At 38.4% G+C, this 27,391-nt stretch overlaps 3 protein-coding genes and 1 long non-coding RNA gene across 5 annotated transcripts; 3 read left to right on the top strand and 1 right to left on the bottom strand.

Moving 5' to 3' along the window:
• The first annotated feature begins 982 nt into the window (after window positions 1-982).
• LOC146551047 (uncharacterized) lies at window positions 983-15,775 on the top strand. The gene is made up of 7 exons (XM_085258940.1): window positions 983-1,022; window positions 12,328-12,654; window positions 12,867-13,055; window positions 13,819-13,920; window positions 14,927-14,964; window positions 15,048-15,191; window positions 15,587-15,775. Exons 1-7 carry the CDS (start codon window positions 983-985, stop codon window positions 15,773-15,775), a joined length of 1,029 nt encoding a protein of 342 aa, XP_085115066.1.
• LOC146551048 (uncharacterized) lies at window positions 3,738-8,414 on the bottom strand. Its single transcript, XR_014890132.1, has 3 exons — window positions 8,274-8,414; window positions 7,960-8,167; window positions 3,738-6,152 (listed from the first exon to the last, which is right to left on the bottom strand). It is a non-coding gene; the product is annotated as an uncharacterized LOC146551048 (long non-coding RNA).
• Window positions 15,776-17,359: 1,584 nt separating the features above from the next.
• LOC146551046 (uncharacterized) lies at window positions 17,360-23,054 on the top strand. 2 transcript variants are annotated; one of them, XM_085258945.1, is made up of 4 exons: window positions 17,360-17,493; window positions 19,295-19,639; window positions 19,842-20,015; window positions 21,393-21,525. In XM_085258945.1, exons 1-4 carry the CDS (start codon window positions 17,451-17,453, stop codon window positions 21,395-21,397), a joined length of 567 nt encoding a protein of 188 aa, XP_085115071.1. In that variant the 5' UTR covers window positions 17,360-17,450; the 3' UTR covers window positions 21,398-21,525. The 2 variants fall into 2 exon arrangements, with proteins under 2 accessions (XP_085115071.1, XP_085115072.1); XM_085258946.1 differs by lacking the exon at window positions 17,360-17,493 and having other exon boundaries at window positions 19,468-19,639; window positions 21,393-23,054.
• A 2,364-nt stretch (window positions 23,055-25,418) lies between these two features.
• LOC146551045 (uncharacterized) lies at window positions 25,419-26,855 on the top strand. The gene is made up of 2 exons (XM_085260605.1): window positions 25,419-25,659; window positions 25,777-26,855. Exons 1-2 carry the CDS (start codon window positions 25,419-25,421, stop codon window positions 26,853-26,855), a joined length of 1,320 nt encoding a protein of 439 aa, XP_085116731.1.
• The last annotated feature ends 536 nt before the right edge of the window (window positions 26,856-27,391 follow it).

Here is a 27,391-nt window from a genome sequence, read left to right as displayed (position 1 = left end):
TTACTGATTATCTGTTGCAGATTTTTCTTTCTCTCCGTTATATTTTATTCTGTCTCTTGTCTGTGTCTATTAACGCTTCACTTTTTCAATGTGTGTACCAGATTACAGTGTGTACTGGAGGAATTCACTGTATTGATGATTTCCTCTCACAGTCTGTACCCTGTTTGATGCTAAAGAAAAAGAAATAATGATTGACTTTTCATCTATTTGTGACTTAACCCTTGTATGGTGTTCGGGTCTGTGAGACCCGTGTTCAGTTTTTTTCAAAAGAAAAATTAAACAATTAATTATTTTTTCACGTGTAAATGTGTTGTGTCTTTCCACTCACTCCACTTGATTATAACTGATTTATTTATAACATTTTATATAAAAGAAAAACGAGAAGCACATTAATTCATAAATGTGATCTAACAAAGGTAAAGGGAAAAAATTAACCATGTTTGCTGTTCATATGTCTTGTAATTGGGATGAAGTAAACATCTGTTGAGTAATTTAACATAAAATTGTTTGATAGTGTTAATTTGGAAAGCCAAAACTCTAGCGGGTCCACCAGACCCATGAACACTGGCTGAGTAACAAAAATACGAACACCACACAAGGGTTAAAAAATATCAAGCAAATCGTCTTTCAACTCTGTGATAGTTTGTGATTATTTAATGTGTATTTCTTTATGGAATTTAACTCCTTGACACTTCTGAAAATGGACCCATACTGTTGGTTCTGTCTCCTGCATCGGAGTATGTAATGAGACTGGGATTTTGTGCAATTCTTGCAAGGTCATAAATTACATATTGTTAAAATTACACAAAATCTGTTCCAAACCCTAAACAGTCCCTGACTACTAGGACCTCCAAGCCTGTGGTCAGCTCTTGCATTGGGGGAGTGCAGAACAGAGAGTGACGCATTTGAAGGCAGAACTACATTGCTGAGAGAAGATAGTTTCTGGTTTGCAAGTGAAGACGGTAAAGAGGGAGCATTAAATATGAAAGTCGGTCACACTTTGAGCTGCTTCATCTTCGTCAGTGAGTAAATCTTCCTATTTCTCAGATTTTCTCTGTGTTAGTTGTTTTCTTTTTTTATTTGGAGTTCATTGGTAAATTTTGCTCATTGTTGAACAGTTTCCATCTATCTCCTGTGGTTAAGCATGTTGTTCAGATTCAAAAATACACTTACACTGCAGTTTCCTGAAAACACGTTAACTCCTTAATATAAACCTGTGTGGAATTTACACAAGCATCATTTAGCACAACCACGGTTTGCAGCTTATTTTTGTTAGTTTCCTCCCACTTTGCTCCCTAGAAATAACCTTTATAATATATGAAGATGTTTTTCTTCCATACTATTTCAAAAAGTGCAGTTTAACTTGTACAACCACTTAAACTGCACCGTTTCTTCATAACAAACCAGAGAAAAGAGTCTTAAAAGAGACCTCGGCTCAGATATTTATAAGCAGTTAAATGATACCATAATTTTCAAAACTACCCAGAAAGTTGGTTCCTCCTCCTTTTTCTTCCGTTTAGAAAATGTTTACAAAGCAACAATCTTTTTTTGCATGCATATTTATCAACACCAAGGGGAATAACATCGCTCAAGTGTTAAACTTAGAACTTGAAGTGCTAGCCAACAGTTTAAAAAATGTCATTTGACAAAGAAACGCACTAAAAGGAAATTAAGATGTCATCCCAGACCAATAAATGAAATCCATTTTCTCTCTTGCCGGATCTTAATTAAATCTTCCTCAGCAGATGGTTTGTGTACATGTCAGGAAGAATCAGCAAGTTCATCTCTTTTGAATTTAACGAACATAAAACATAGTGCTGTATTTTACAGGAATATAGTGAGTGTATAATATTTATCATTTTCACAGGCCTGCATGGAACCATTGGCCTCGCCAACGCAGAAAGTTCCATCCATACAGGTAAGTGAAAACATCACAAGCGAATGCAGATTTGTTATCCCTTGAAGGAGAATGCTCGTGTGTGTCTCTTAAGACTCATTGGATTACCAAATGACAAAGTGTGATTTGTCACTCCGGAGATCACGTTAATGCTCTAGAGTCCTCTGACGCTGTGCATTGTGCTTGGTGATCATGGAAAACCCATTCCATGAAGCTCTGTACACACTGTTCTTGAGCTAATCTGAAGGCCACATGAAGTTTGGCGGTCTGTAGCCAATGACTGAACAGAAAGTTGGCAAGCTCCGGGCACTATGCACCTCAGCATCTGCTGATCCCACTCTGTGATTTTACCTGGCCTTTCACTTTGTGCCTGAGTTGCTGTCGCTCCTGATAGCTTCCCGTTTGTTATACTAACACTAACAGCTGACTGTGGAAAATTTAGTAGTAAAGAAATTTCATGATTGGATTTGTGGCACAGGTGGCATCCTTTCACGATACCATGCTGGAATTCACTGAGCTCCTGAGAGTGACCCTTACTTTCACAAATGTTTATAGCAGCAGTCTGTTTGCCTGGGTGCTTAATTTTATATGTCTGTGGCAATGGAACACCTGAATTCAATGATTTGGATGGGTGAGTGAATACTTTTGGGAATATAGTGTATATTAATGCCTAATGAGGGAAAAGAATAAGCAGGTGGGAACACAAGTGGAATTATCAGGGAACAGGGGACTAAGGAAGAAAAAGTAAATATGGAGCACAAGAGATAGAAGACTACCAAACTAAACAAATACATTGAAAAAAACCCATAACACAGAGACAGGGATCCAATAAAAAGAAAACACTAAGGAGACTAGTGTCAAACAAATACAAGAACAGAACCCAGAAGATATTTTACATAGAAGATACGATAAATAATAAAACTTAAAAGGAATTAAATCTAAAGATAACTAATGAAAAAAACAAACTAAGAAGCATAGGAGGATATTTAATATAAATGAGTGCTGTCAGCGTTAATCTCGTTAAAATGACGTTAACGCTATAACTGCATTAAGGCAGCAAATCTTCGTTAGGGAGTTAACGGGAATCGCCCTGTGAGAGGGCTGCACGCCATCAATGCGTTGGCGCGATTAGCTCGTTAACATGTTTATGCCGTGCAGCCCCCCGTGCGTATGCTAGAAAAGTGCTTGAAGCACAGAATAAAGTGCTGTATGAATATGGGTGAATTTGGCTTGCAGTAAAAAGCCTTTGTCTTTTTTGTCTTTCAGGGATGGACTGCAGTAATTCCCAGTGTGTTGACCCCTGTCATAACTACACTGTACTGAATGATGACTGGCGTTCAACGAATAACACAGATATTCAGGTCCTACACTGTGATAAAAACATTGACTGGCAAGGTTGGTATCGCCTGTTTCTGGGGGAATCTGGTGCTCATATTCCAGAGAGGTGTCTAGACCCCAACAGGTGTGGAACTCATGCTCCACTGTGGATAACACAACCTCATCCCACACAGTCGGGTGAAATTCTAACTCGCACTGTGTGCAGTTCTTGGGAAGGCAACTGCTGCAAATTTGAGTCACACATCATCCATGTCAAACACTGCTATGGAAACTACTATGTTTACAAACTTGTGAAGCCAGCCACATGCCAGCTTGCATACTGTGCAGGTATTGTTCTGCTTTAAATAAGATTGCACTGTAAAAAAAATTTTCTACCTTGTCCTTAAATTCTGCTGTTTATAACAAAAATGATTTCAACACTAACGCAGTAATATCTTTTTATTTATTGTGAACAGAGGTGAACATAACAGATCCTGCAGTTCCTTTCACCACACCTGCTCCAACACCAAAGGTCTCGTCACCCTATCAGGTCCATATCAATGTTACAACAGCAGTGGATAACAGCACAGCAGTTGAGGGGGAGGTCCGCCTGGTTAATGGAGGTAATGACTCCTGCTCTGGCAGAGTGGAGATCTTCCATGGTGGACAGTGGGGGGCAGTGTGTGATGATGCCTGGAGCCTAGGGGAAGCGCAGGTGGTGTGTAGACAATTGGGCTGTGGCAGGCTCCTCTCCATACCAACAAATGCAGAATTTGAACAGGGCAAAAGACACATCTGGTTGGACAATGTCACATGTTCAGGCAGCGAAACACAGCTCTCTGAGTGCCATCACTCAGGGTTTGGATCCCACAACTGCAGCCACCATGAGGATGCTGGTGTCTTCTGTGAAGGTAAATTTGTGCAGCTGGAGGTCTGTTTAGTCGAGAGGTTTGCAATCACTAACAATTATAGAAATATTATATTTTTGAATTTTACGGTATTATAACCACATGATTTTAACATAAAATATTTTGTCTTTTCATCCTGAATTATTAGAAATAAAGTCTATATTTTTAATCTTTTGACTCTTTTGAGATGACGTCCCCAGCAGCTAATAATCACTCTAAAGACGCTCTCTATAATGACTTCAGCCATTTGAGAGGTGCATGAGTCTCTTTTCAGGACAAATTCATTCATATGCATGTGCTTAATCCTAGTAAGACGGAACAAAACAGAATTTGAAAAAGACCATTACTAATCACAAATTTGGTTGTATATTAAGGGGCAGGGATAGCTCAGTAGGTAAAGTGGTCGCCCCATGATCGGAAGGTCGGCGGTTCGAATCCACTTAACGGCTACCCTGAGGTACCCCTGAGCAAGGTACCGTCCCTACACACTGCTCCCCGGGCGCCTGCTTAGTGGGCTGCCCACTGCTTCACTGAGTGAATGGGTCAAATGCAGAGAAAAACAAGTAATTTCCCCATGGGGATCAATAAAGTATCTATTATAGTTTCTCTCTTGGTCTTCTCTCAATGAGCTTCATGATGTCGTCACCTGAAATGGGTTTCACTTCACAGGTGTTCCTTGGTGGAATTACTTCCCTTCTTAATGTGTTTGAACCCATCAGTTGTGTTGCGCAGAAGTCAAGTTGGTACAGAGCTGAAGCCCTATTTGACAACTGTTAGAATTCATATTATGGCAAGAACCAATCAGCCAAGTAAAGAGAAACGACAGTCCATCAGTACTGAAGGTTAGTCAGCCTGGAAAATTGCTAAAACTTTAAAAGTGTCCACAAGTGCAGTCTCAAAAACCATCAAGCACTATGACAAAACTGACTCACGTGAGGACCGCCCCAGGAAAGGATGATAGTCATCTGAGTCACCAGCCTCAGAAATCACAAGTTAACAGCATCTCAGTTTAGAGCCCAGATAAATGCCACACAGAGTTCCAGCAGGACAATGACCCCAAACACACTTCCAAACTGTGTAAGGACTATTTAAAGGAGGAGAGTGATGGAGTGCTGCGCCAGATGGCCCGGTCTCCAGTCACCTGACCTAAACCCAATCAAGATGGTTTGGGATGAGATGGACCGCAGAGTGAAGGCAAAAGGACCAACAAGTGCTCAGCATCTCTGGGAACTCCTTCAAGACTCAATGAAGCTCATGGAGAGAATGTCAAAAGTGTGCAAAGCAGTAATCAATGCACAGGGTGGCTATTTTGAAGAATCTAAAATATTAAACATGTCTTGAGTTATTTGACACTTTTTATTTACTACATAATTCCCTATGTGTTCATTCATAGTTTTAATGCCTTCAGTGAGAATCTACAATGTAAATGGTTACGTGAAAAAACACTAAATAAGGTGTGTCCAAACTGTTGACTGGTAGTGTGGCTACTCCTGTTTAATGGTTTACTATCACGTTTCTCTCATTAGCTAACAAAACTGAAATTGTGTTTGCTCAGCAAGTATCATCTATTAGATGTTTCCAACAGGTAAGCTAAGATAAACATTACTGTACAAACATTAACATAAACATTACTGTTGTGGGCAAAAGACCTGCAACTGACAAATAAAGGCTATCTCATCTCATCTCATCTCATCTCAAATATTAACATACAATTTACTGTAGAAACATTAAGAAAACCATTACTGCACAGACATTAACATAAACAAGGTATCAATGCAACGCACTCTAAAACTGATCTATTCAGAGTAGATGTCACAGGTGCTGCCGTGCACTGTAGTAGTGCCGTCGTGGAAGGAAAGCTCCACTTTGTACAGTCTGCATTTAACTTTGTTTTCTATGAAACACTTTAACATTTATTTTTTTAAATGTCTTTTTCCAATTTCTTCTGCCCTCCTGGTCGTGCTACGTTCTTCTTCATTAGTATTGAGTACAGTGTTGGCAGACGAGAGGTGATACTGCCCCGTAGCTTCCTGTAATGTATTACAGTTACAAAAACACATTTAGGTGGTTTTAAAATATGACGCATCAACAATAAAATTTAACATCAATGAATTTTTATAGTCAACATCATTGATTATGTCAACGAATCGTTGGAGCCCTGCCTGTTATGAGTGTAGCCTATTGGCCAAGTATTCATACTGATGTAGATGAGACCTTGCTTTCTTTTCTCATAATACAGTATGTATTGAAAAATCAAGACTATGCAACTTAAAGTACACCCAGAAAATCAATATAAACTGAGAATACTGCTAACAGGACCATTGCATAAACTCCTAACACCTTATAGCAATATGCAAATAGTGTTTACTATAAATACACAAAGAGTATTTAAATTTAAGAGGGTCAGTTTCCTGATATTACAATGAAAATAAGAAATATACCACATTAAAGTCCTTTTTTGTTGCTTAACTGAAATTTCAATGAATTACTATCTTATTATAAGCCGGCAAACCAATATAACAGAAGATGAATGATGCAGCCTGAATATGTAGCTGGGGATCGACTTAGCTGTCACTTCGTGGATTTGGCAGTAGGCAATTTATGGATTTGAGTAATAGTTTTTACCACGACTACTGAAATGTATGTAATTGTTCATTGGGAAGAAGACATTTCACATTTAAAGTATTAATGCTTTTATTATTATGCATGTCATATAAACAAAGACTGGTTCACAGTTTAGATTATTTCTTTCTTTCTTTTTTTCCTCTCTCATCCAGGCTCTCACCCAGATTTCCCCCTGCTTTTGGTTGTTATAATTGTGGTCATGGTAGTACTAATGCTGTTCTCTGTTCTGATGTTGATCTACAAAAGGAGGACTAAGACCTCTGTTGGTGAGTAAACTTCTACCACTATCTGCACCTTTAACAGTTATTCAAATTATTTATCTTCAGACCTTTTATCCAACAGGATAGACACCAACTTCACTCACACTTAATTTAATCTAATGATGTAAAATATCAATATCTTTTTTCTAGATTTGGACAGAAGGAGAAACTCAGACCACAACCAGACTGAGGTGACTCGTCTGTATTTGCTTTACTATTACTCTGTAACAAAACAAAGCACAGTGTGAATTTGTAGGTCAGAAAAAGTCAGGCTTTTGCTTTTTATTTAGTAAATACAGATGTTCTCTCACCTAATGGAACAAATGGTTTTCCACAATTAACATTCAAATTCACTTTCCTAATTGGTGATTTATACCAAGAATGTATCAGATGTCTTTGTGTAGTTTGAACATTAACAATCTGTCAGAGGCATATGAATGAATGATAAGAGGCAGGTCAAGTTTGGAGGAACACCCCTCAGCATCTACATGACAAAGGATAACAAAAAAGAATTTTATCTCTCGAGGACAGAGGGTAAGCTCACTACATGAATCATCCATTACTCACAATCCCCTGTAATTACATTATGTCAAGAATGGATGGTTATGTCTCTAAATGCATGGAGTGATCTCTGTGGGAAAAGATGGCATCACATCAGAATTATCTAGCCACAGTGCAAATTATTTGATCCCCTGTTAAATTTGTAGGTTTGTTCACTTCCAAAGAAATGAACAGTCTCTAAAGTCATTTTATGGCAGTTTCAGTTTATTGAAGATCAACCAAAAATCTAGAAAAAAAAACCCCTACAAATTACATAAAATCACATAAATTAAAAACACTTATCAGGATGAATTTTGCCCCACTCCCAGTTGATCCCAATAGCCTTCAGTTTATTAACAAACTCCTGTGAAGTTTTGGGCTGATACACTATCTTTCTAGTTATTATCCTTACCCCATGAGGATGGTTGCACTGAGAATGATTGATGGTCATTTTATATTGCTTCCATTTCCAACGGTGCACCAATTGCACCAACAGTGGTGAACTTCTCACCAAGCTTCTTGCTGATGGTCTTGTAGCCATTCCAGCTGTGTTCAGGTCTGCCGTGTTATTCCTGACATCCTTTGACAGCTCTTTGGTCTCACCCATGGTGGTGGAGAGACTGGAATGAACAAAAGCATTAAAAATCCACAAAAGCTATTATTTAACACAGCCAGATGAACTTCTAATTGCATTCATATTTATGTCCATGACACACAAGCACATACCTCTGCGTGAATCCCCTGTTACTCTGAAGATTACCCACAGTCCTTTGCAATTCCTAGCCAATGTAGGGTGACATTTGAGACAGTAGGTGGTAGCATTGGCCCATTAACGTTAATCTTTTTTGTGCAACCGCAGACACACGATTCATTAGTATCTCTTAAAAGGGGCCTTACAGCTGTTATAATTTTTTTATAGTTTTTAGTGCTTTTCTACTCTACCGGAGCACTCAAACCATCAGCTTTGGCAAGGGATATGTGTCATGCAGACTGGAGCAGCCAGGGATTGAACCACCAATCCTCCAATTGTTAGACCTGCTCTGTCTCCTGAACTACAGCCACCTGTGTTATTTTCTATTTTTCTTTTCTTTTTTTTCATTTGAATATTAATTAAATTTTTTTTTTTGCTTTCTTTTTTCCCCAGATTGCCCTCTATGAAAATTTTTGTCCAGTCTCCAGATGTGACGATTCAATCTACCAGAGCCTCGATCCCACCAGCAGCGACCAAGACCAAACCTACTGCAGTCTCACGCACTCAAAGTAGACAGTTTCAGAAAAGCATTCAGATCATTTCATATGACACAGAAAATGCTTATTTTTATGTGCGTGCACAAAAAGTCTGAACCACTAATGTTAAGCTTAAGTGTACATGGGAAGGAGAACTGGGAATTCGAATACATGAGGAGTCTTGGGAACAGGCTATAGCGAGGGTACGATCTTCCACCTCCTGTGCTCGTCTTGGACTTATTCAATTTAAGGTCATACACAGGGTGCATTTCTCTAAGTCTAGACTTTCTGAATTGTATCCAGAAGTGGAAAATAAATGTGATAAATGCCACGGTTCTCCTTGTCACCTTAGCCACATGTTTTTTTTGTGTCCTGAGCTACAAGGTTTTGGACAGGGTATTTTGCTATTATGTCAACTGTTCTTGGGGTAACTCTTCATCCTTGTCCTCTGATTGCTGTATTTGGGATTCCTGTTCGCTCACTTACACTTGATTCCACACAAAAGGATATTATAGCCTTCACATCCCTATTAGCGAGACGTCTAATATTGTTGCATTGGAAGTCTGTTAAGTATCCTACTGTTTCCCGGTGGCTTAAAGATGTCATGTTTTTTTTAAAACTTGAAAAAATTAAATATACGTTGAAAGGTTGCACAGCCAAATTTTTTCACAAGTGTTAACCCTTTATCTCTTATTTTGCTAGTCTAGAGGTATTGCCTGTTTACATCTACTTTTGTTACTGTTATATTCCTCTATGTTTGATGGTTGTGTTGATCTGTGTGGGACTGGGGATGGGGGGGTTGTGTTTTTTTTTTTCATATATATATATGTATGTTTGTTTACTTAGGAAAATGAAGAAAGGTTGATTGTATTTCGGTAACTGCAAGTACTGTTGTTTTCTTTTTTTCAATAAAAATATTTTCAAAAAAAAAAAGTCTGAAGCAGAAATCTTGGCTTTTACAGAGGAAGTTGATAATGTGATACCCGTTATCTCCAAATGAGGTTTTAGTTTTCATCGAGCCAGGTAATTCAAAGAAAGCCTGTCTGTGTTCATAGTGTACCCCTCTGGTCAGACAAAGCTAAACAAACACTTAACCTACTGGTATATTTGAAGGATTTTTCTCATTATCAGTTTAAAAGATGTTGGCTAAGTTTTTTAAAGTCAGTGTTCCCCTTTGGACCTTTTAATATGCTCGATGTAGGGAGTTTTTCATGTTCACCTGTAGCTTTGGCAATTCTTGATAACTGAGCCTCAGACAATGAGATTCACTGAGCAATTTACACAGCAGCAGTAAATCAAAGTTTATATATTTAGTGAAAAAAACAAAATATGTTGTTTAAGGTTAAAATCAATTATTTTTGCAACCGCAAATATGATAGTAAAGGTATCATTTTTAGAGAAAAAAAGCGTTTGACTTTTTAAAGAACGTCAATAACATTCAGTAACTTCAAGCAAAATACCTCCTGGTGATGCAAAATGAGTGGGTCATGAGTTAAACTTCAACTAAAGCAACCACCAATGAGAGTAGAAATTAAAATATTGATGATTGACCTATGACAGTATAGATTAGGCAACCAGAAGCTGTAATTTCCACTAGGGGCTGAATGTTAGTGGCAAAGTGATGCACAATGTGAGTCACTTCCTGTGTGAATGCCCTTTTACTTGTTTTGTAATCACTGCCTACAACAAACTCAAAGTTTGAAGCCACCATGCTTCTGCTGCTGATGCTCTCATGGTAGGAGTCTTCTGTGGTCACTGTTTAAGTACCTTGATAACAAAGCAGTCAAGGTTTTATTGCCACATCCTTTCTGAGTACTTTTTCCTGATGATGTGCGTCAGTTTACCAACTTGTAATGTGACTTCCAGGAGAATAAAGCACCATTCAACAAAGCAAAAGTCATCTCAAACTGGTGTCATTAACACTTTGTTAAGCTTCAATCACCAGAACACTTTAAAGATACAGTGAAACAGAAATTTCCAGCTGACAAAATCTGAAGAACCTCGATTGCAGGATTCATTATTTTCTCTGTGAGAAACATCTTTATTACTCAGAAAAAAGAAAGGATTAAATTTTTCATGCATTTGTGAATCTTATATACATCATGCCGTGCAAGTGCTCCAACCACTGTGTGTCAGTTTGCAATCACATCTGTTTTACTGCTTTATGGCAAAAGTTTTGTATGAGAAAAAAACAATTATATATCTTGTACGCCAATTCAACAGCCTGTCTGCATCAAACTCATTAGCCACATGCAGCGAGAAGCCAGTGCGTACACAAGAGTGTCTGCTTTAAACTTTGGCATAAACATAATTTCATAAACACAGCAACACAGATGAGATGCTTTTTAGGCAGAAAATGAAATTCAATTCAATTCAATTCAATTTTATTTATATAGCGCCAAATCACAACATAAGTCGCCTCAAGGCGCTTCATAGATACAGAGAAAAACCCAACAATCATATGACCCCCTATGAGCAAGCACTTTGGCAACAGTGGGAAGGAAAAACTCCCTTTTAACAGGAAGAAACCTCCGGCAGAACCAGGCTCAGGGAGGGGCGGGGCCATCTGCTGCGACCGGTTGGGGTGAGAGAAGGAAGACAGGATAAAAGACATGCTGTGGAAGAGAGACAGAGGTTAATAACAGATATGATTCAATGCAGAGAGGTCTGTTAATACATAGTGAGCGAGAAAGGTGACTGGAAAGGAAAAACTCAATGCATCATGGGAATCCCCCAGCAGCCTACGTCTATTGCAGCATAACTAAGGGAGGATTCAGGGTCACCTGGTCTAGCCCTACTAGACCAGGGTCCCCACCATTTGACCTTAGAACTGAAGAAGATTCTCGGATGAGAGGTGAAACGTCTTCAAGCAACTTAAAGAAGTCCAGACGGTTTTCTTTCCAAACTCCTTAGAATAAAAAAAAAATCACGTAAACAATATTCTTTAAGCTGCATTTTGCTCCTTAGTTCTTGTTAGGTTCATCCTAATCTCATATGCAGAAATGGCTATTTGTTGTATTTTTTGTGAACGTTGCCCATACTAAAACTTGCAGGTGTCTTTTCATGTATAGACAGTCTCACTGTTTTGCCAAATACAAATGTATCCAAGCAATCTAGCAGGAAATGTATATTTAGACACAACTAAATTCTATGAGCATTTTCGAAACCCCACATGCACCTGGTTCCTCTTTTTTGAACTAATGAGGCATCAGTCAGGTTTTTTTAGGCTCACAAGAAAAACCACAGCATGCATGTTCAAAAAATGAAAATTTTAATGTTAAGCAACAATCCCAAAACATTTTCCACGATAGAAACAATTATTATTCAATACACTGTAAAAAATATGGAGATGAATACATCATTAGAAGCAAATGACACTCAAGTAACTCTCAGTCAGCAGATGTTTGTGTAGATGTCAGAATCAGGAAGTTTTTTTTTTAAATTTTTTAAATATTTAAATAACAATATGAAGAATTTAACTGTACAATTAAAGCACATAATGATCTGTCTTTATAGGATGATGGTAACTATTGAATGCTAATCTTTTCAGCAGCACAGCAGGATGGTCTTGTCAATGCAGAAACACCCAGACACAGAAAAATGGAAGGAGAAGACGTCACACTTGAATGCAGGTTCCTTATCAGTGGAAGCAGGAGGCTCTTCTGTAAGGAAGAATGTGAAAAGGGAAACATTCTGATTAATACAACTGCTGACACATTTCAGAGCGACAGATACAGCATTCAATATTTCAAAAAAAAATTTAGTTATGATATTATGTATGTGAGCATCACACAGCTGAAACAGTCTGACTCAGGAAGGTACAAGTGTACTTTGGACAGCACTTTGAACCCAGATTATTTTGAGATAATTGTCACTGAAGGTAAGTCTCTACAAAAATTATATTCATATTTCTGAAGATGTGAACATATTCACATCTCATTGGCAACAACATTTCTTTCAATTGATCTCCATTCAGTCATTTTTTGAATATAAGCTTAGCGTTGCCATAAAACACCTGTTAACCTACATTACTCGCATGCAGACATACAAACTGCAGGATTGTTTTTGTACTGATTGTTTCTTTGTTCACAGCTGTAAAAATTTCAACACCAGGCTCTACTCCAAAGGCTTTTTCATCATCAACCTTTCTCCTATCAACCTCAACAACAGCAACAACAGCAGCAACAACAACACAAAGTTTTAACTTCAGTTTAGAAAGCGCTACATCTACATCCTCCTCCACTGAAATCCTGAACCCTTCTGAGACACCTGCAGGTCCAGGTATGGGTTCGTCTGTGTATTTATCAAAAACCTCAACCACATTCAAGAGCAGTAGAAACATCGCTCGGTCATATTACTAAAGTGTAAACTTAACGTGTAAACTTTAATTCATTAACTAATGATGCATTGTCAGCTATTTGATTTTGAAATTTTAAGCACAATGTACAAAATGAGTAAAGTTTTCAAACAAATGCAGTGCATAAACAGTGCAAGAGTTAAATGAAGAACTCAGGAACTGCACATGAACAGCTGAGTGAGACCACGTTTGACTTCCTTAAAGCACCATGACATGAGATCTAGATGACAGATGTTATAGACTTCCACTTCTGTGTCGTTACCTGTTACTGTGTGGTCATATCTCAGTGTTCTATATGTGATCCTATGACTATTATGCCATCAAAAAAGTAGACAAAAATGCAGTGGGGAAAAGACTGCACAGAACTGGCCAATCACATTAGCTGTGGGCTACGTCGACCTGACATTACGTTACATTTCTCATGATGTGCATGCAAGCTTAACGTAAAAAGTTAGACTTGATAGTCACACACAGGACAGCCTCATTTGAGTAGTTGGCACTGCATGTGATGGAGGATTCAAGTGCAACAGTCGAAACTGAAACTTCATCTGAAAATAAATTAGGAGGACCAAAAGTAATTTCATACAAATGAAATGTAACTCAGAGTATCTGTGTTTTGGTTGCATAATTCATCGCCAAATATTACGAGTGTGACAGTAAAAAGAAATGTGTTCTCTTGAGGTGCAGATAAGCCGCTTTATGTGATTCTGATTCTGGTCATTATGATCACCCTCTTATCAGCCGCTTTGCTGATTTTCTACAAGAAGATGAAGGCCATTAAACCTAAAGGTGAGTCTGTAGCACAGTGAGAAACCTCTGTTTTTTACCACTTCAGAGCAACTCTGCAGATTAACCTCAGGGTTAACCTTAATTAAGTTCTTATGCTGCACTGCAAAAATTCAAAAACTTACCAAGTATATTTGTCTAATTTCAAGTCAAAAATATCTCATCGCAGTTAAAATAAGACACAATCAGCTACACAGTAACATTTCAGTGAGATATATGAACTCGTTTTTAGACAGTGCATCTTGGATCTGGAGAATTTTCACTTGTTCCAATTGCAGATTTTTTTTCACTTATTTCTTACAATTTTATTTTATTTTTTATTGTATTAAGTGAAAAAAATCTGCCAATGGAACAAGTGAAAATTCAGGCGTAGTCAGTTTACAAATTTGATTCAGGTCACAAAGTACAATGTTGGTGTCGAGTTTTAGGATGGTTAAATGCTTATAGAAAAATAAAATTGTTGTTAAACTGATTTCTGATCTGGAAAAAACTGCTGTGACAACATTTGATTGTTTGACTGAAAGGTGTTCAGCACAGAGTCACATTGACCAGTTTTCATACATTGCTAAACCATCGACTTAGGAAAATTCAAATTCATTAAAAGAAAAATGATGTAGTGACAGAGGTTTTAACTTCAGTAGACCTATCCATGTCTGTGACTCTCAGATGCTTCTACACTAGAAGCTAGAAGTACTAGACTGATACTCACTGGGTTGACTTATTAAGATGTTAGGATATATGAAAGCTGACAGATGTCCCGGTAAAGCTGAACATTTCAGAAGCACAACATCTGCACAGCTGGAAAAAAAGATGCAAGATGTAACAGATTACAATAGGCATGAATTAAGTCAAGTGTGACTTGGCTGTGGCACTGAATACATCTTTAAGATTAAGTTGAAAGATATTCAGTTTTCATTCTTTATATTGTTCCCAAGTTTAGTTCCTTTTTTGTAGTTGGTTGTAGTTCCTGGAAGGTGTTTAAGTTTGTGTTCTCACCTGCATTTTTCAGGACCTCCTGTAGAAACAGAATACGCCAATATCACACAGGTTAGTTTTAGAAATTATGAGACACGCAGTCTTCATTACCTTCTGATTTTTATCAGTTGGCCAGTATGCTCTCTTTTTTCCAGAATAACCGATTGTGTGAAGAGATAAGAGACGGTGGTTCACCTCCTGCGGAAGTGTCTTCAGCTGATGCCTTTCCCAAAACCTGCCAGCGAGCTGGAGTTGAAAACCTCGAACTTTACAGCCTCATCACCTATTCTCAAAGTAAAGTAAGTAGAACTGCGGTCTGACTGGTCAGAAACCAGAACAGACCTGTTTGAGTAGTGTCATTAGTAATCATCGATAGGATATTTTCTTTCTGCCAGCTAATAGTAAAAAATAAAAAATGTCCAAATTCAGTGAACACGCTCTGGTTCAGGGTTATTAGGCGTGGCTAGTTTTTTTTTAAGTCCAGGACAAATCCTTTGTTCCTAAACGTTATAATTTTCAGCTTCTGTGAGGTGATAATTTAATGCAGTAGCTGAGGTTGAAGGTTGTAGTGATTTGTTTAGTTTCAGTAAAACAAGTTTAGTAAAGCAAAAAAGTTTTTTTTCACTCCTGTTTTATCTGCTGGATGGGTTTATTTTTTAAGTACATTTAAAGTTTAACCTCACTTATTTTTCAGGCTGAAAATGACACAGATGAAGTTGATTACACTGAAGTGGATTTTTCCCACATTTCTGTAACTAACAGCACCCTCTGTGGAAAATCAGGTGATGTTGTCTACTCCACACCTCAGATACATGCTAGCCCCAGGAACCATGTTAAAGATGCTTCACCTCCTCTGTACTCTATAAAACCAAAACTGAAATAAAATACAAACTGAAAAAAGCGCAACACCTGAAGAGTCTTGCACTGTCACTGCAAAGAGAATAGAGGTTGCAGAGGGGCGTAACAAAGTGTTTGAGAAGGGTTTTTTCACAAATGATTCAAAGTTTAACTTGGAAGCCACGGTGAATGCAGTGTGAAACAAAAGACTTCACATGATGTGATGATGGAACAGAATATTTATGTTTTATTTACACTTTGTATGCAGTAAATTTTATCCGACTGGATGTTTAGTTTTTTGGAACGAAGCTTGTTCTCAGTAAAAGCTGTTTGTTTATGTTGTTTTGTACTAACAGTAGTTTTATTTGAAAAACGACCTATACTGTCTTCTTTCAGTTTGGTTCTGTATTCTTATTTCACTGTTCTTATTTCATAGGAAACATATTGTACAGTGGGCTGAATTCAAAAGCCAGTTTATCTGATTGATTATGTTCACTATGTAAAAAATTATGTAAATCTAAAATATGCAGTCATTGTCATCAAAATATTTTTGTTATAAACCTGCGGTGAGTTATAAATATTTTTAATAACAGAGTATCGATGTTGACCTTTGTGTCCCTTTGTGGCTACTTCTTTTAACCTTGCACAGTACACAGTACTTTAATGAATGTTACACTATGTTCCTGAACTTTTGCCTCCTACTAAAGGCCTCTAGTGCAAAAGAGGATTTCCTGTACTACAAAGTTTCACTTCTTAAAGTTTACCAGGGTATATCACCATGGTAACTGGTATTAAACCTAACCTGCCCTGGAGCAGGTATTCTTCTAGAGCTGATCAGATATGAAATAATTCCCTAACGACCAGTCAGTTCAACAGATGTTGGTTTCACCGTTGCTGAAAGATGAGTGTAAGTTTACCAGTACACATTTTAAAATATCCTCTTTCCCTAATGACTATGCTTATTTTAATCCCCCCACTGGTTACAAACAATTTTATGCATTTATTTACTTTTTGTTTTTGTGAACTTCAGGAATGTATTGAGAGGTGTCCTTCTTTAAAACAGGAAGCTGATGACTCAGCTAAAGGTTGAGTCACCTGTCATCTCATGTTCTTCTGCATTTCATTTTGAATTCTGTTTTATTTTAATCCTTGCTCTCAGACAGTTGAAGACCACCGACACCGCAACTGAAAAAAAATAAAACTATTTTAAATATGAATATATCTAAATACTCAATTGTATTCCAATTTTCTAGTCTTTACTTAATCTTTATTTTTGCTGGCTTTCTTTCTATTTCAATTCATTATTTTTGTCCTTTGCGTCTATAAATTCTTTCTTACGTATTCTTTATTAAATATTCGTTGTAAATGACTATCTTTAGTGAGCAAAAAGGTTGAATTCATAATCTTTGTGACTTTCTCTTTTGATTATTTTTGTTTATTCATATCCATCCATCATTATTTCTACAGCAGTGTGTCACGTTCTTGTGTTGAGCTTGCTAGCCATCTGGCTTGCGGCTTTGTTTAGACTCCAAGGATGTAAATCCAGCCTAATGCAGCTTTAAAAGTGATGAGACACAAAAGCTAAACCAACACAGAATCCTTCACTCTGCAGTTCAAGAAGTTAAAGCAAAGGGGAGAAGTGTAGAGCTGTATGATGTGTGTGGGGGAGGGAGTCCATCATTAAGAGAAGTGAGAAGTTCCTGGTTTATAAGACAAGCAATATGAAGACAGTATGTGGCACTGCGGTCTGTTTCATCTTTCTCAGTGAGTAAATTTTTGTATTATTACTCCTTCTTGCATATCATTGCTTTATGTGGTTAAATATGTTTATTGGAACATGACGTTTGTTAAAAATATGAGGTAACTTCCCCAAATATAAACAATGCAGGAACCTTTTTTAAGCATGGCTCCATTTTTTATTACCTAAGGTTATCTTTTTTTTTTTTTTCCAAAGATTCTCCAGATTTTTTTGCATTGCACTTCAATATTTAATAAAATTTCCACGTATATACTTGTTTTTAAGGAGTAGTGTTATAGTTGAGATTTTTTATGGGGAACCGACAGTTTACAGTATCACTGTTTTGCAACACACTGGGAAAACTAAAAAAGCTGGGCTTAACATTTGGACTGTTGGAGCTGTTTTGCACCTTTGATGAACAATTGTAAAGTTTAACAGTGTTTCTTTGTCAGAGTGTTTGTGGTTAAACATGTTCAGAGGTGTAAGTGCCTCTGAAAGTACAACTTAACTTCCCCATTTTTATTTAAACACGACTTCAGTTTATTTTGTTTTTCAATAATTTCAGTTTTTTTAAGAAATTATCCTGATTTTCTTGTATTGTTGTTGAATATACAGCCAAATATCTGCATACACTTGTTTTTTATTTATTTTATTTTAAGGATGTATTTATAGTTGACAAGTACACACTGTTGTTTCAACCTCACCGCTTTGCAACACAAAGGAAGGAAAAAGGGAAACTGGTCTTAACGTTTGTTTGTTATTCTAGTCTGTGCGTGTGTGTGTGTGTGCGTGTGCGTGTGTTAGTGTGTGTGGGTGTGGACACAAAGAAAGTGCAGCCACTGTTGGGCCTTCTTCACTTGAACGCTGGTGTTGTGGGTCCAGGTGAGATCAGTGGAAATGTGGGTTTCCAGAAAGGGGGAGACAGATTTCCCCCTGTTCAACATTTATAATCAAAGGGTTGGGGATCTGTCTGTGCCTCCTGAAGTCCATTATGAGTTCTTTTGATTTAAGGATGTTCAGCTTCAGGTTATTTTCTGAGCCTCAGCAGGAATCATTCTCTACCTCCACCCTGTATGCTGTCTAATCTCCATTAGAGAGGAGCCTATTCACGGTGGTGTCATCGGCATACTTGAAGATGATGTTCATTGGTTGGATTGATGCACAAATATGTGTGTACATGGAGTAAATTAGGGGGTTGAGAATACAGCCCTGCGGAGACTTGATGCTGAGTGACAGTTGGGCGAAGAGTTGGAGGCAGTCTGACTGACTGAGGTCTGTTTGTGAGGAAATCTTTGATTGAGGAGCATTTGGCAAGGGAACACGAAGGTGGATCAGTTTGGTGGTAAATTATGTTTAACCATTCTTTGTTCGAAGATGATGCAACAGCAATGTTATTTTTTTCATACTTGTTAAATATGAAACATAAAAGGAACAACACTGCGTGAGTGTTGATATCCCGAAGTCTCTGAATGTTCAGCAACACATCTTCATTTTACGTGCGGAGGTCAGAAAAGCGGACGAAGATGGATTCTGAAGCAAGTAAAACTCAAGATGATATTCTAGCTTTTACACAAAACTTCAACTCTGAGTCTTCTTCAGCTGATGATTTGTGGAGATATTAGGAAAAAACATGACATTTGCTGTTTGTAAAATTACTTTACTTTGCAAGTAAAGTAAGAATTTAGTGAATTCAACTAAACATTTATGACCGTTCACATGAAGTGAATAAAAGTGAATAAATTCAATTAAATTAAATGTACAAAAATGTATTATTCATAACATATTACAGGGTACATATTAACTATTGACTGTTCATCATTTCTACAGCACTGCACGATGGAAACGCTGGTCAAGTCAATACAGGAATTCCCACCTATAGAAGAATGGAAGGAGAAAACATCAGAGTTGAATGCAAATTTTCTTACTCTGGAACCAAGAAGTTCTTCTGTAAGGGAAAATGTGAAAAAAGAAATATCCTAATTGAAACAACAGAGAACGCAGCTAAAAATGACAGATACAGCATTCAGTATGTAGAAAAAGGTGTTCTGTCATCTGATATTCTGTATGTGAGCATCGGTCAGCTGAAAAAGTCGGACACAGGACCATACATGTGTTTGAGTAAAACCTGGCTTGGTGATCTGAGCCATGAGTTTTACATTCTTGTCACAGAAGGTGAGTTCCAGCAAAAATATTTTTTTATGTCATTGCTTTACATAAACTTAAGATTTAGTTTTTATAAGTTCCACTGATGACCACAAACTAAACCTTACATGCAAACACTGAATCTGCTTTAAGCATAATTTTTAAGATTTAATCTCATTGTTTCATTGTTCATGTTGTTTGTATACTTCAACTTTAACATTTCTGTCATCAGGCTCAACAACAAAAACAGAAACAGCAACAACAACAACATCAACAACAAAAACAACAAAAACAACAAAAGCAATACCAACAACAGAGACTTCAGTCTTCAGTTCAGAAAGTGCTGGAGTTTCATCAGTGTCCCCCGAAACCTCAAAACAGCCCCAGAGATCGCCTGCAAGTTCAGGTACATTATACATTTTATGTTTAATATGTAATATACTGATGTAGATATGATCTCGGTTATTCAGACCCTTTTCCATTAGTACCTGCACAGACTTGTTACGGTTCGGGTACCAGGCATTAAAACAGTACCTGCTCGGCCGGGTTTCCAAGAGATCCGAACTTGGCATCACTCGATGAGTTATGATAGCACCTTGTTCACAAAAATCAAAACCACCATTTTTGAAACCCGACATTGAGGGAAATGGCTACAAGAAATGATGCCGTGGTCCCCCGACTCTGGCGAAAAGCCACAGACCAAGCAGCAGGTGTGTCGACATCAGTGTTGCTTCATGTTGCATAATTACATCATGGCCTGCTCACGCAAAAAGCCAAGGGACGTAACATTGTGCATTGGCCTCAATATACAGAAACAGAGATATTTTTGAATAGTACAAAATGCACACAAATGAAGGGTTTGTATTTTTCTGAAATATCACTGATGACATTTGTTTCCTATGGATATAATTATCATTATAGTTAAAACAGTAATAATAATAATAATAATGGATTGGATTTATATAGCGCTTTTCAAGGCACCCAAAGCGCTTTACAATTCCACTATTCATTCACTCTCACATTCTCTCACATTATCACAAGCTACGGTTGTAGCCACAGCTGTCCTGGGGCAGACTGACAGAAGCGAGGCTGCCATATCGCGCCATCGGCCCCTCTGGCCATCACCAGGAGGCGGTAGGGTAAAGTGTCTTGCCCAGGGACACAACAACCAGGACAGAGAGCCCGGGGATCGAACCGGCGACCTTCCGGTTACAGATGCGCTTCCCAACCCCCTGTACAGTACAGAGTACAGTACTCTGTACTGTACATATACAGTCAATTTCTAGTTTTCAGCACTCAGGTACATGTGTGATTTTGGATGAGGATAACAACGTGAGATCTTTTCAGGGTATAGAAAACATGAGATATAATATAAATAAATAAGTAGAAATGCAGAGCTGACGAATGGGTCTCATCATTAAGAGAAGTGAAAGGTTCCTGGTTTACAAGTGAAGAAGGAAGACAACAGCATTAAACCATCAGAACCTTAACATGAGAGCCTGTCACTTTTTGTTCTGCTTTATCGCTGTAAGTTCAGTTTATTAGGTACAAACACTTTCGTTTTATTCACGAGACATTTGTTTACTTTTTGTTTAGATATAACTTAAAGAGCAATTCAGAAAACATGGCTGAGGGTTATGTTTTTAAAGATTTCACACTCAAAATGTGGGTACAACTTATGTGTACAAGAAAGAATGATGTCTCAGGCTGTAGCTCCATAAACCTTTATTTAATTACAAACACGTTTTTAAGGGTCTGAAGGTTGATCTCACTTTTCTTTCAGGCTGAAGACGACATGAATAAAGTTAATTATGCTGAAGTGGATTTTTCCAACATTCCTGCCACCAACAACACATCCTGTAGTAAAACGGATGAAGTCGTCTATTCCACACCTCTGGTACATACCAGCCCTTCCAACCTCACCACAGATGCTTCACCTCCTCTGTACTCTGCAGTTAAGAAACAGTATTAATGCTGTTGATGGCACTTTACCTCTCACAAAGATCAACAAGTGATTATAATTCAGACAAAACTGAATGTTCTTTTCTGTTTATTGCAAATATTAATGTGCTTTCAATCAGTTAATCTCAGGTTAAAAATGTTTCTTTATGGTAGTTGATAGTTTAGTTTAACTTAACAGAAAACTAATCCTGTTATTCCCATTAATATTTCCATAGAAACTCTGTAGGACAGATTTAATGAGACAGTTGCATAAAGCTCTGCAAACTGACCTGTGAGTAGTACATTGCATTTAGCTGTTGGATTTCCAGATAGTAATCCTATAACCAAGCCTGTGTCTGTAATCATGCAGCATTATTAGAGATCCCTAATTGTATTTTTTACTGTGGCTAACAGTCTGGATAGAGGTTTACCTCAAGACCATTCTGTCTCAACTCATGCTCCATAACTTTGGCTAACGGTGTGCATGGTTAATCATTTTAAAAGCATTTATTTTAATCAAATAGTAGTTTGTTTGTTTTTTACCAGACCTGAAAAAACTGATACTAAAAAGAAACAAATTAAGGAAGCTGCAAAACAAAACAAAAGCAAAGAAATTGTTATTATATTATGTTATTATTCCAGTTTACTCTCACCAAAGCCATCCTGGTCCTAAACAACTTTTACCTGTGTATAAAATCACAGCAGAAATAAACTGTGACCTGCTACAAGCAGGTGGTTGACAAGCTGTCATGGTGGCTACATCCATCTTTCATATACATTCTCTAACCTCCAAGGACCTGACATCCACATATGTGGAAAATACATTTTGGGTTGTCGACACCAAAATACCCAATTTTGCTCTACAAGGGCCAGAGATCCACTTACGAGGACATTATACTGCCGCTGTTCTATCGAAATTTAAAACAAATGTCCTCTTATGTGGATCTCATTATTCTCAGAAACAAAAATCAGGTACAAAAAAAATAATCAGGTAATTCTTTGATTTTCCATTCATCAGGTCCCAATCAGTCTAAATAAGGCTCACATATCATTCACTCATACTAAGAGTAACTAAATACGTATTACTATATAATCTTAATAATATTACATTATTATTTTTCTGAGATATTGCATTTGCACATACGTTTTCTTATTTAAAATTGGTTTTATATTTATGTTTTAATATGTGGGGATAGGTTAATTGGATAATCCAAATTGCCACTAGGTGTGAATGTGCGAGGGAAAGTGAGTGCGAATGGTTGTCTGCCCCTGTGTGACTGGCGACCTGTCCAGGGTGTACCCCTCCTCTCGCCCTATGACAGCAGGGATAGGCTCCAGCGCCCCCCGCGACCCTGACAAGGATAAGCGGAAGCGAATTGATGGATGGATGGATGGATGGATTTATGTTTTATTGAACAATGTTAATGTATTTTTTACAGTGTTGCTGTAAAATAATATTTCACTGGAAGGATTATACTATTTAAATAAATAAAATGTAAGAATATTTTGATGTGTTTCAAGGAAATGAACGATCAAAAGAAGTACATAACATGTGTTTTCTCAATAAAAATACTCCAAGTCTGGATACACATTTCTTCAGTGTCTGCACTGAAAGGCAATTTATTCTCCAATGTAGCTGTTGGAACTACAGGACCTGTTATCATACTGTAGAACTACAATACAACGCAAGTGTGTGTGTGTGTGTGTGTGTGTGTGTGTGTGTGTGTGTGCGTGTGTGTGTGTGCGTGTGTGTGCGTGTGTGTGTGTGTGTGTGTGTTTATCACATTTGTATGGCATGCAAGCAATGTTCCCTCTAAGCTGCGCACGTGCGCAATTGCGCACTGCTGGCACGGTCTCTGCGCACATAAATTCTGCGTTGTGCACAAAAAAAATCTAACCTGAATTTAAATTAAAATTAAAACTTTAACAATTCTGTTTTGCAGTGTTAGTCAGTGAGTGACTGGCTGCTCCCATATGGGATTAGAACGATGCCACCTTATCCCATAGTCCAGCCAATGATGCCTATATATGCAGCCAATCAAGGTCGTTGACAGGCTATGACAGCGTCCTTAAGCGCCGACACCGGTGTTTTAGCGAGCAAAGCGGTGTGGCTGATGTGGAGTGAAGCCACGTTAATGACAACGTGTACAACCATTGGAGATGTGAGCAGGACAGACGGAAAAATTGACGGAAAAAGTGTGGACTTTATACCAGTTTTTAAATTCTGTTGATCGGCCACGTAAAACCAGAGTTATGATAAAAAAAAATGCAATGTTTGGTTTTCTTCCTGAATACTGTCGTTGTTTATATTTACTGCAGGAAGAAACGGTAAAAACGGCATTTAAAAAAAAAAAAAAAGGCTTGAAAGCACTCTCCACCTGTGAGCAAAAACAAACCCCACCCCCCTGTCCCTTTCCTATTCGTCCAAAAAAGTACCATGTCGACCAATCGAAAAATGATATGGCAACATGGCATCTAGTTGTTAAGAAACGGGGGGAAGTTTTAGGAGTGACGGCGGTGCTTTGAGATGTGAGAGATTTGAGACGTTTAGCGCAAATCTTGTGTAGTTAGTGTGTAGTGTAGTCAATAGTTTTATTGTGTGTGTCCGAACAATGAGGCGACTGCTGAATGTTACAGGAGTGACAGGAGTGACACATCTCCTGTTGTCAGGCCTGCAGGTATCAGGCTGTTGTTCTTCTTTATCTCATAGTGGACAGAAATTATTTTTGGAGTGGCACAAATAATTTGTGTGGCATCAGATTTGATGCAGAACAGCTGATTGTTCTGTAAATAGTTTGAAATGTTTATTTAAAAATGCCTTGGCTGCATTTAAAAAAAAATAGCTGCAAAAAAACTTTGTTGTTTGCCAAACTCAGTAACTTTTTTGAAGAAATAACTATATAATTAACTGCCCAGCATTGGTCATTATATACTGTATTTTGCAGACAGAGTTACAGGACTCTCTCCCAGACCACAGACTCATACTCATAATACAAGTCAGAGCTTTATTAAAAAAAAAAAGAAAGAAAAGAAAGTTGTGTTTTCGAAATTGGAGTTTCAATTTCAATTTCAATTTCAATTTTATTTCTATAGCACATTTAAGAGTCACAGGTACAACAAAGTGCTTCACAGACGAGCCATATTTGCAGATTTACAACAAAAGAGAACAGTCAACAACAAACAAATACAGTTATAGGATGGTAATATTATTACAAGCACGAACCGGGAGGAAATTATACTAAGTAGTTTGAAAGGCGAGCTTAAACAAATGGGTTTTTAACCGTGACTTGAAAGATTGAATAGTTTCCGACGCACGGACATCAACTGGCAAGCTGTTCCAAAGTTTTGGTGCAGCAAAAGCAAAGGCACGATCCCCTTTCGTCTTTAGTCGAGACATTGGTTGCATTAGGAGCCCCTGATTAGAGGATCTGAGTGCCCTTGTGGGGATATATAAATTAAGAAGGTCAATCAGATAACTAGGTGCCAGGTTATTTAAAATTTTAAGTTCTACATACTACACAGGTCATGAACAAGATTTTTTTAAATTTTCATTGTAAGTGGGCTAAAGCAGTTAATTAAAAGTAGCCTAACATAAATGTAAAAACTGACAATGAAAACTGTCGGTTTAACCCTGCCTGCGCTGGCCTGACCTGCAAAGTTTAAGGTGTGCACTGCACAATTTACCCCACAAGGTTGTGCTGTTGAGTCAGATAAGTTCTCATGCAGAAGTGGCATAGAATAGAGATTGAAAATGTGACGTCATTCAAGGGGAAAACCGCAAAGGATTGTGGTAACTCGTGGCAAGAGCTACTAGCGCACACAGGCTTTCAATTGAAATCAGTTACACAGCGATAAAAAGAAACCAAAAATGGCAAGAAGCTGTTGTATTATTAACTGCACAAGCCGGGCGAGCAACAGCCGCGTGAAGCCGACGGGTAAAGCGATTGGTTTTTATCGGATTCCGGCGTGGAGCAGAAATATTCCAAGCCATGTCTCCGAAGTCAAGAAGAGGCGACGGATGGCCTGGATTGCCGCTATCCGAAGACCTAATATAACGTTCGAAAACACTCCACCTCACATGTTAGTCTGCTCCAAGCATTTCCACAAAGGTAAGTGTTTTGTAGTAGTTAATACGTCTTATTTGGCGCTGAACAGAAATCATCGCGCTATGCTCCTTTGATCATAAAATGATCTTGTCTTTGTCTGTATGCATGTGTGTTTTTCAGCACCTGTCACTACGGAAACTACAGCTGAGATCCAACCACAGCAGATAACTCCACAGCACGAGGATGAAGATCTGCAGGACTGTAAAATGTGTTCTCTAAGGTTACAAGAAATAGCACACCTGCAGGAAGAAAACCTAATATTACAAAAAGAACTGTCCAAAAGGAAATTAGACATGGAATTCTTGAAAGATAACAACTCTAAAGTTAAATTCTACACAGGGCTGCCTTCTTTTGCTTTATTAATGGGGGTGCTACAACAAATCAGCCCGAGCTTGCCAGACACTGACAGGAAAATTTCCCAGTTTCAGATGCTCTTGTTGACTCTCATGCGTTTAAGACTCAACCTTCCAATTGCACATATTGCACACCTCTTTGATATTAGCCGGACAACCACATCCACTGTATTTAACATTACTGTAAATGTGCTATACGCTCACCTCAGTCCACTGGTGCACTGGCCGGGAAGACATTGCATACAGGCCAGTATGCCACACCAGTATGTTGAGATGTTTGGTGACCGGGTGACAGTTATTGACTGTTTTGAACTGTTCATAGAGAGAGCACAAAATTTATGCGCCATGGCGGAGACGTATTCCACATACAAAAGTAGACACACAATGAAATATCTCATTGGCATCACACCACAAGGGACCATCTCTTTCATTTCTAAAGGATGGGGAGGGCGTACCAGCGATAAACGAATAGCTGAAACATCTGGCTTTCTACAGAAGCTGTCACCTGGGGACACAGTGCTCGCTGACCGGGGTTTTGATATCAAGGAAAGTGTTGCCTTAATGGGTGCCACTTTAAAAATCCCAGCATTTACACGGGGTCGTAGTCAGCTACAAGCAAAAGATGTGGAGGACACACGAAAACTGGCACATGTCAGGATCCATGTTGAACGCGTTATAGGCTGTCTACGGTCCAAGTACACTATCCTAAATGACACCATCCGTTTAGGTTTTGTGGTGCCATGTGAAGGTGAGAACATGACTTTGCTGGATAAGATAATCGCTGTGTCATGTGCGCTCACAAATATGTGCCCAAGTGTTGTTGTGAAGCATGCAAGTGATGAATAACTGTTTTCCAATTTGTTGTATCAATTGTTTGTTGTGGTTGTTATTGTTTTGTTGTGCAGCTGTTTTTTTATACAAATCAGCAAATAATGCACAACGGTATACTATTTTGCCTTTGTCCTGTAAGCTTCTGTCACGGTCTCGCTGGCAGACCGTGGGGATGTGGGGAAAGGAGGACCCAAAATGCAGGACTCTACAGTGCAACAGTGTTTATTTACAGTGGTGACAATCCAAACAACAATAAATCCCCCGTGCGATCCCAACTCCCGTTCCGTGTCTTCTCCTTTAGCCCGTGCTCCGTGCTCTGTCTCCGTTCCCTGTGTACTCTCTGTGTGCTGCCTCCTGGTCGCCACACGGGAAGTCACTCAACGATCCAGCGTCGAGGAGCTCTCAGCCACACTGTTTTGAAGCTCCTCTGATGAGGCTTGATCGGCGCCAGTTGTGTGGATTCCTGGGTGGGACCGGTCAGCTGGCAGGGCCACACCCACCAGGCCTAAAAGTGCCTGCCACGACCGCACCCTCACACACACACACACACA

The sequence above is a fragment of the Mchenga conophoros genome, linkage group LG20 (assembly GCF_057382185.1).
Source record: "Mchenga conophoros isolate Kocher_MC1m ecotype Shallow Benthic linkage group LG20, M_conophoros_male_GT1.1, whole genome shotgun sequence".
In the NCBI taxonomy this organism is placed as follows: domain Eukaryota; kingdom Metazoa; phylum Chordata; class Actinopteri; order Cichliformes; family Cichlidae; genus Mchenga; species Mchenga conophoros.
This window is presented reverse-complemented; position numbering and strand designations above follow the sequence as displayed.

Excerpts from the sequence above, each read along its gene's own strand:
- LOC146551045 (XM_085260605.1), top strand. The coding sequence starts at position 25,419 with ATGGCAAGAAGCTGTTGTATTATTAACTGCACAAGCCGGGCGAGCAAC. Across the intron at positions 25,660-25,776 it reads CTCCAAGCATTTCCACAAAG|CACCTGTCACTACGGAAACT; the intron begins GTAAGTGTTTTG and ends TGTGTTTTTCAG.
- LOC146551047 (XM_085258940.1), top strand. The coding sequence starts at position 983 with ATGAAAGTCGGTCACACTTTGAGCTGCTTCATCTTCGTCA. Across the intron at positions 13,056-13,818 it reads TGAGACACCTGCAGGTCCAG|ATAAGCCGCTTTATGTGATT; the intron begins GTATGGGTTCGT and ends CTTGAGGTGCAG. Across the intron at positions 13,921-14,926 it reads GAAGGCCATTAAACCTAAAG|GACCTCCTGTAGAAACAGAA; the intron begins GTGAGTCTGTAG and ends TGCATTTTTCAG.
- LOC146551046 (XM_085258945.1), top strand. The coding sequence starts at position 17,451 with ATGAAGACAGTATGTGGCACTGCGGTCTGTTTCATCTTTCTCA. Across the intron at positions 17,494-19,294 it reads GGTCTGTTTCATCTTTCTCA|CACTGCACGATGGAAACGCT; the intron begins GTGAGTAAATTT and ends TCATTTCTACAG. Across the intron at positions 19,640-19,841 it reads TTACATTCTTGTCACAGAAG|GCTCAACAACAAAAACAGAA; the intron begins GTGAGTTCCAGC and ends TTCTGTCATCAG.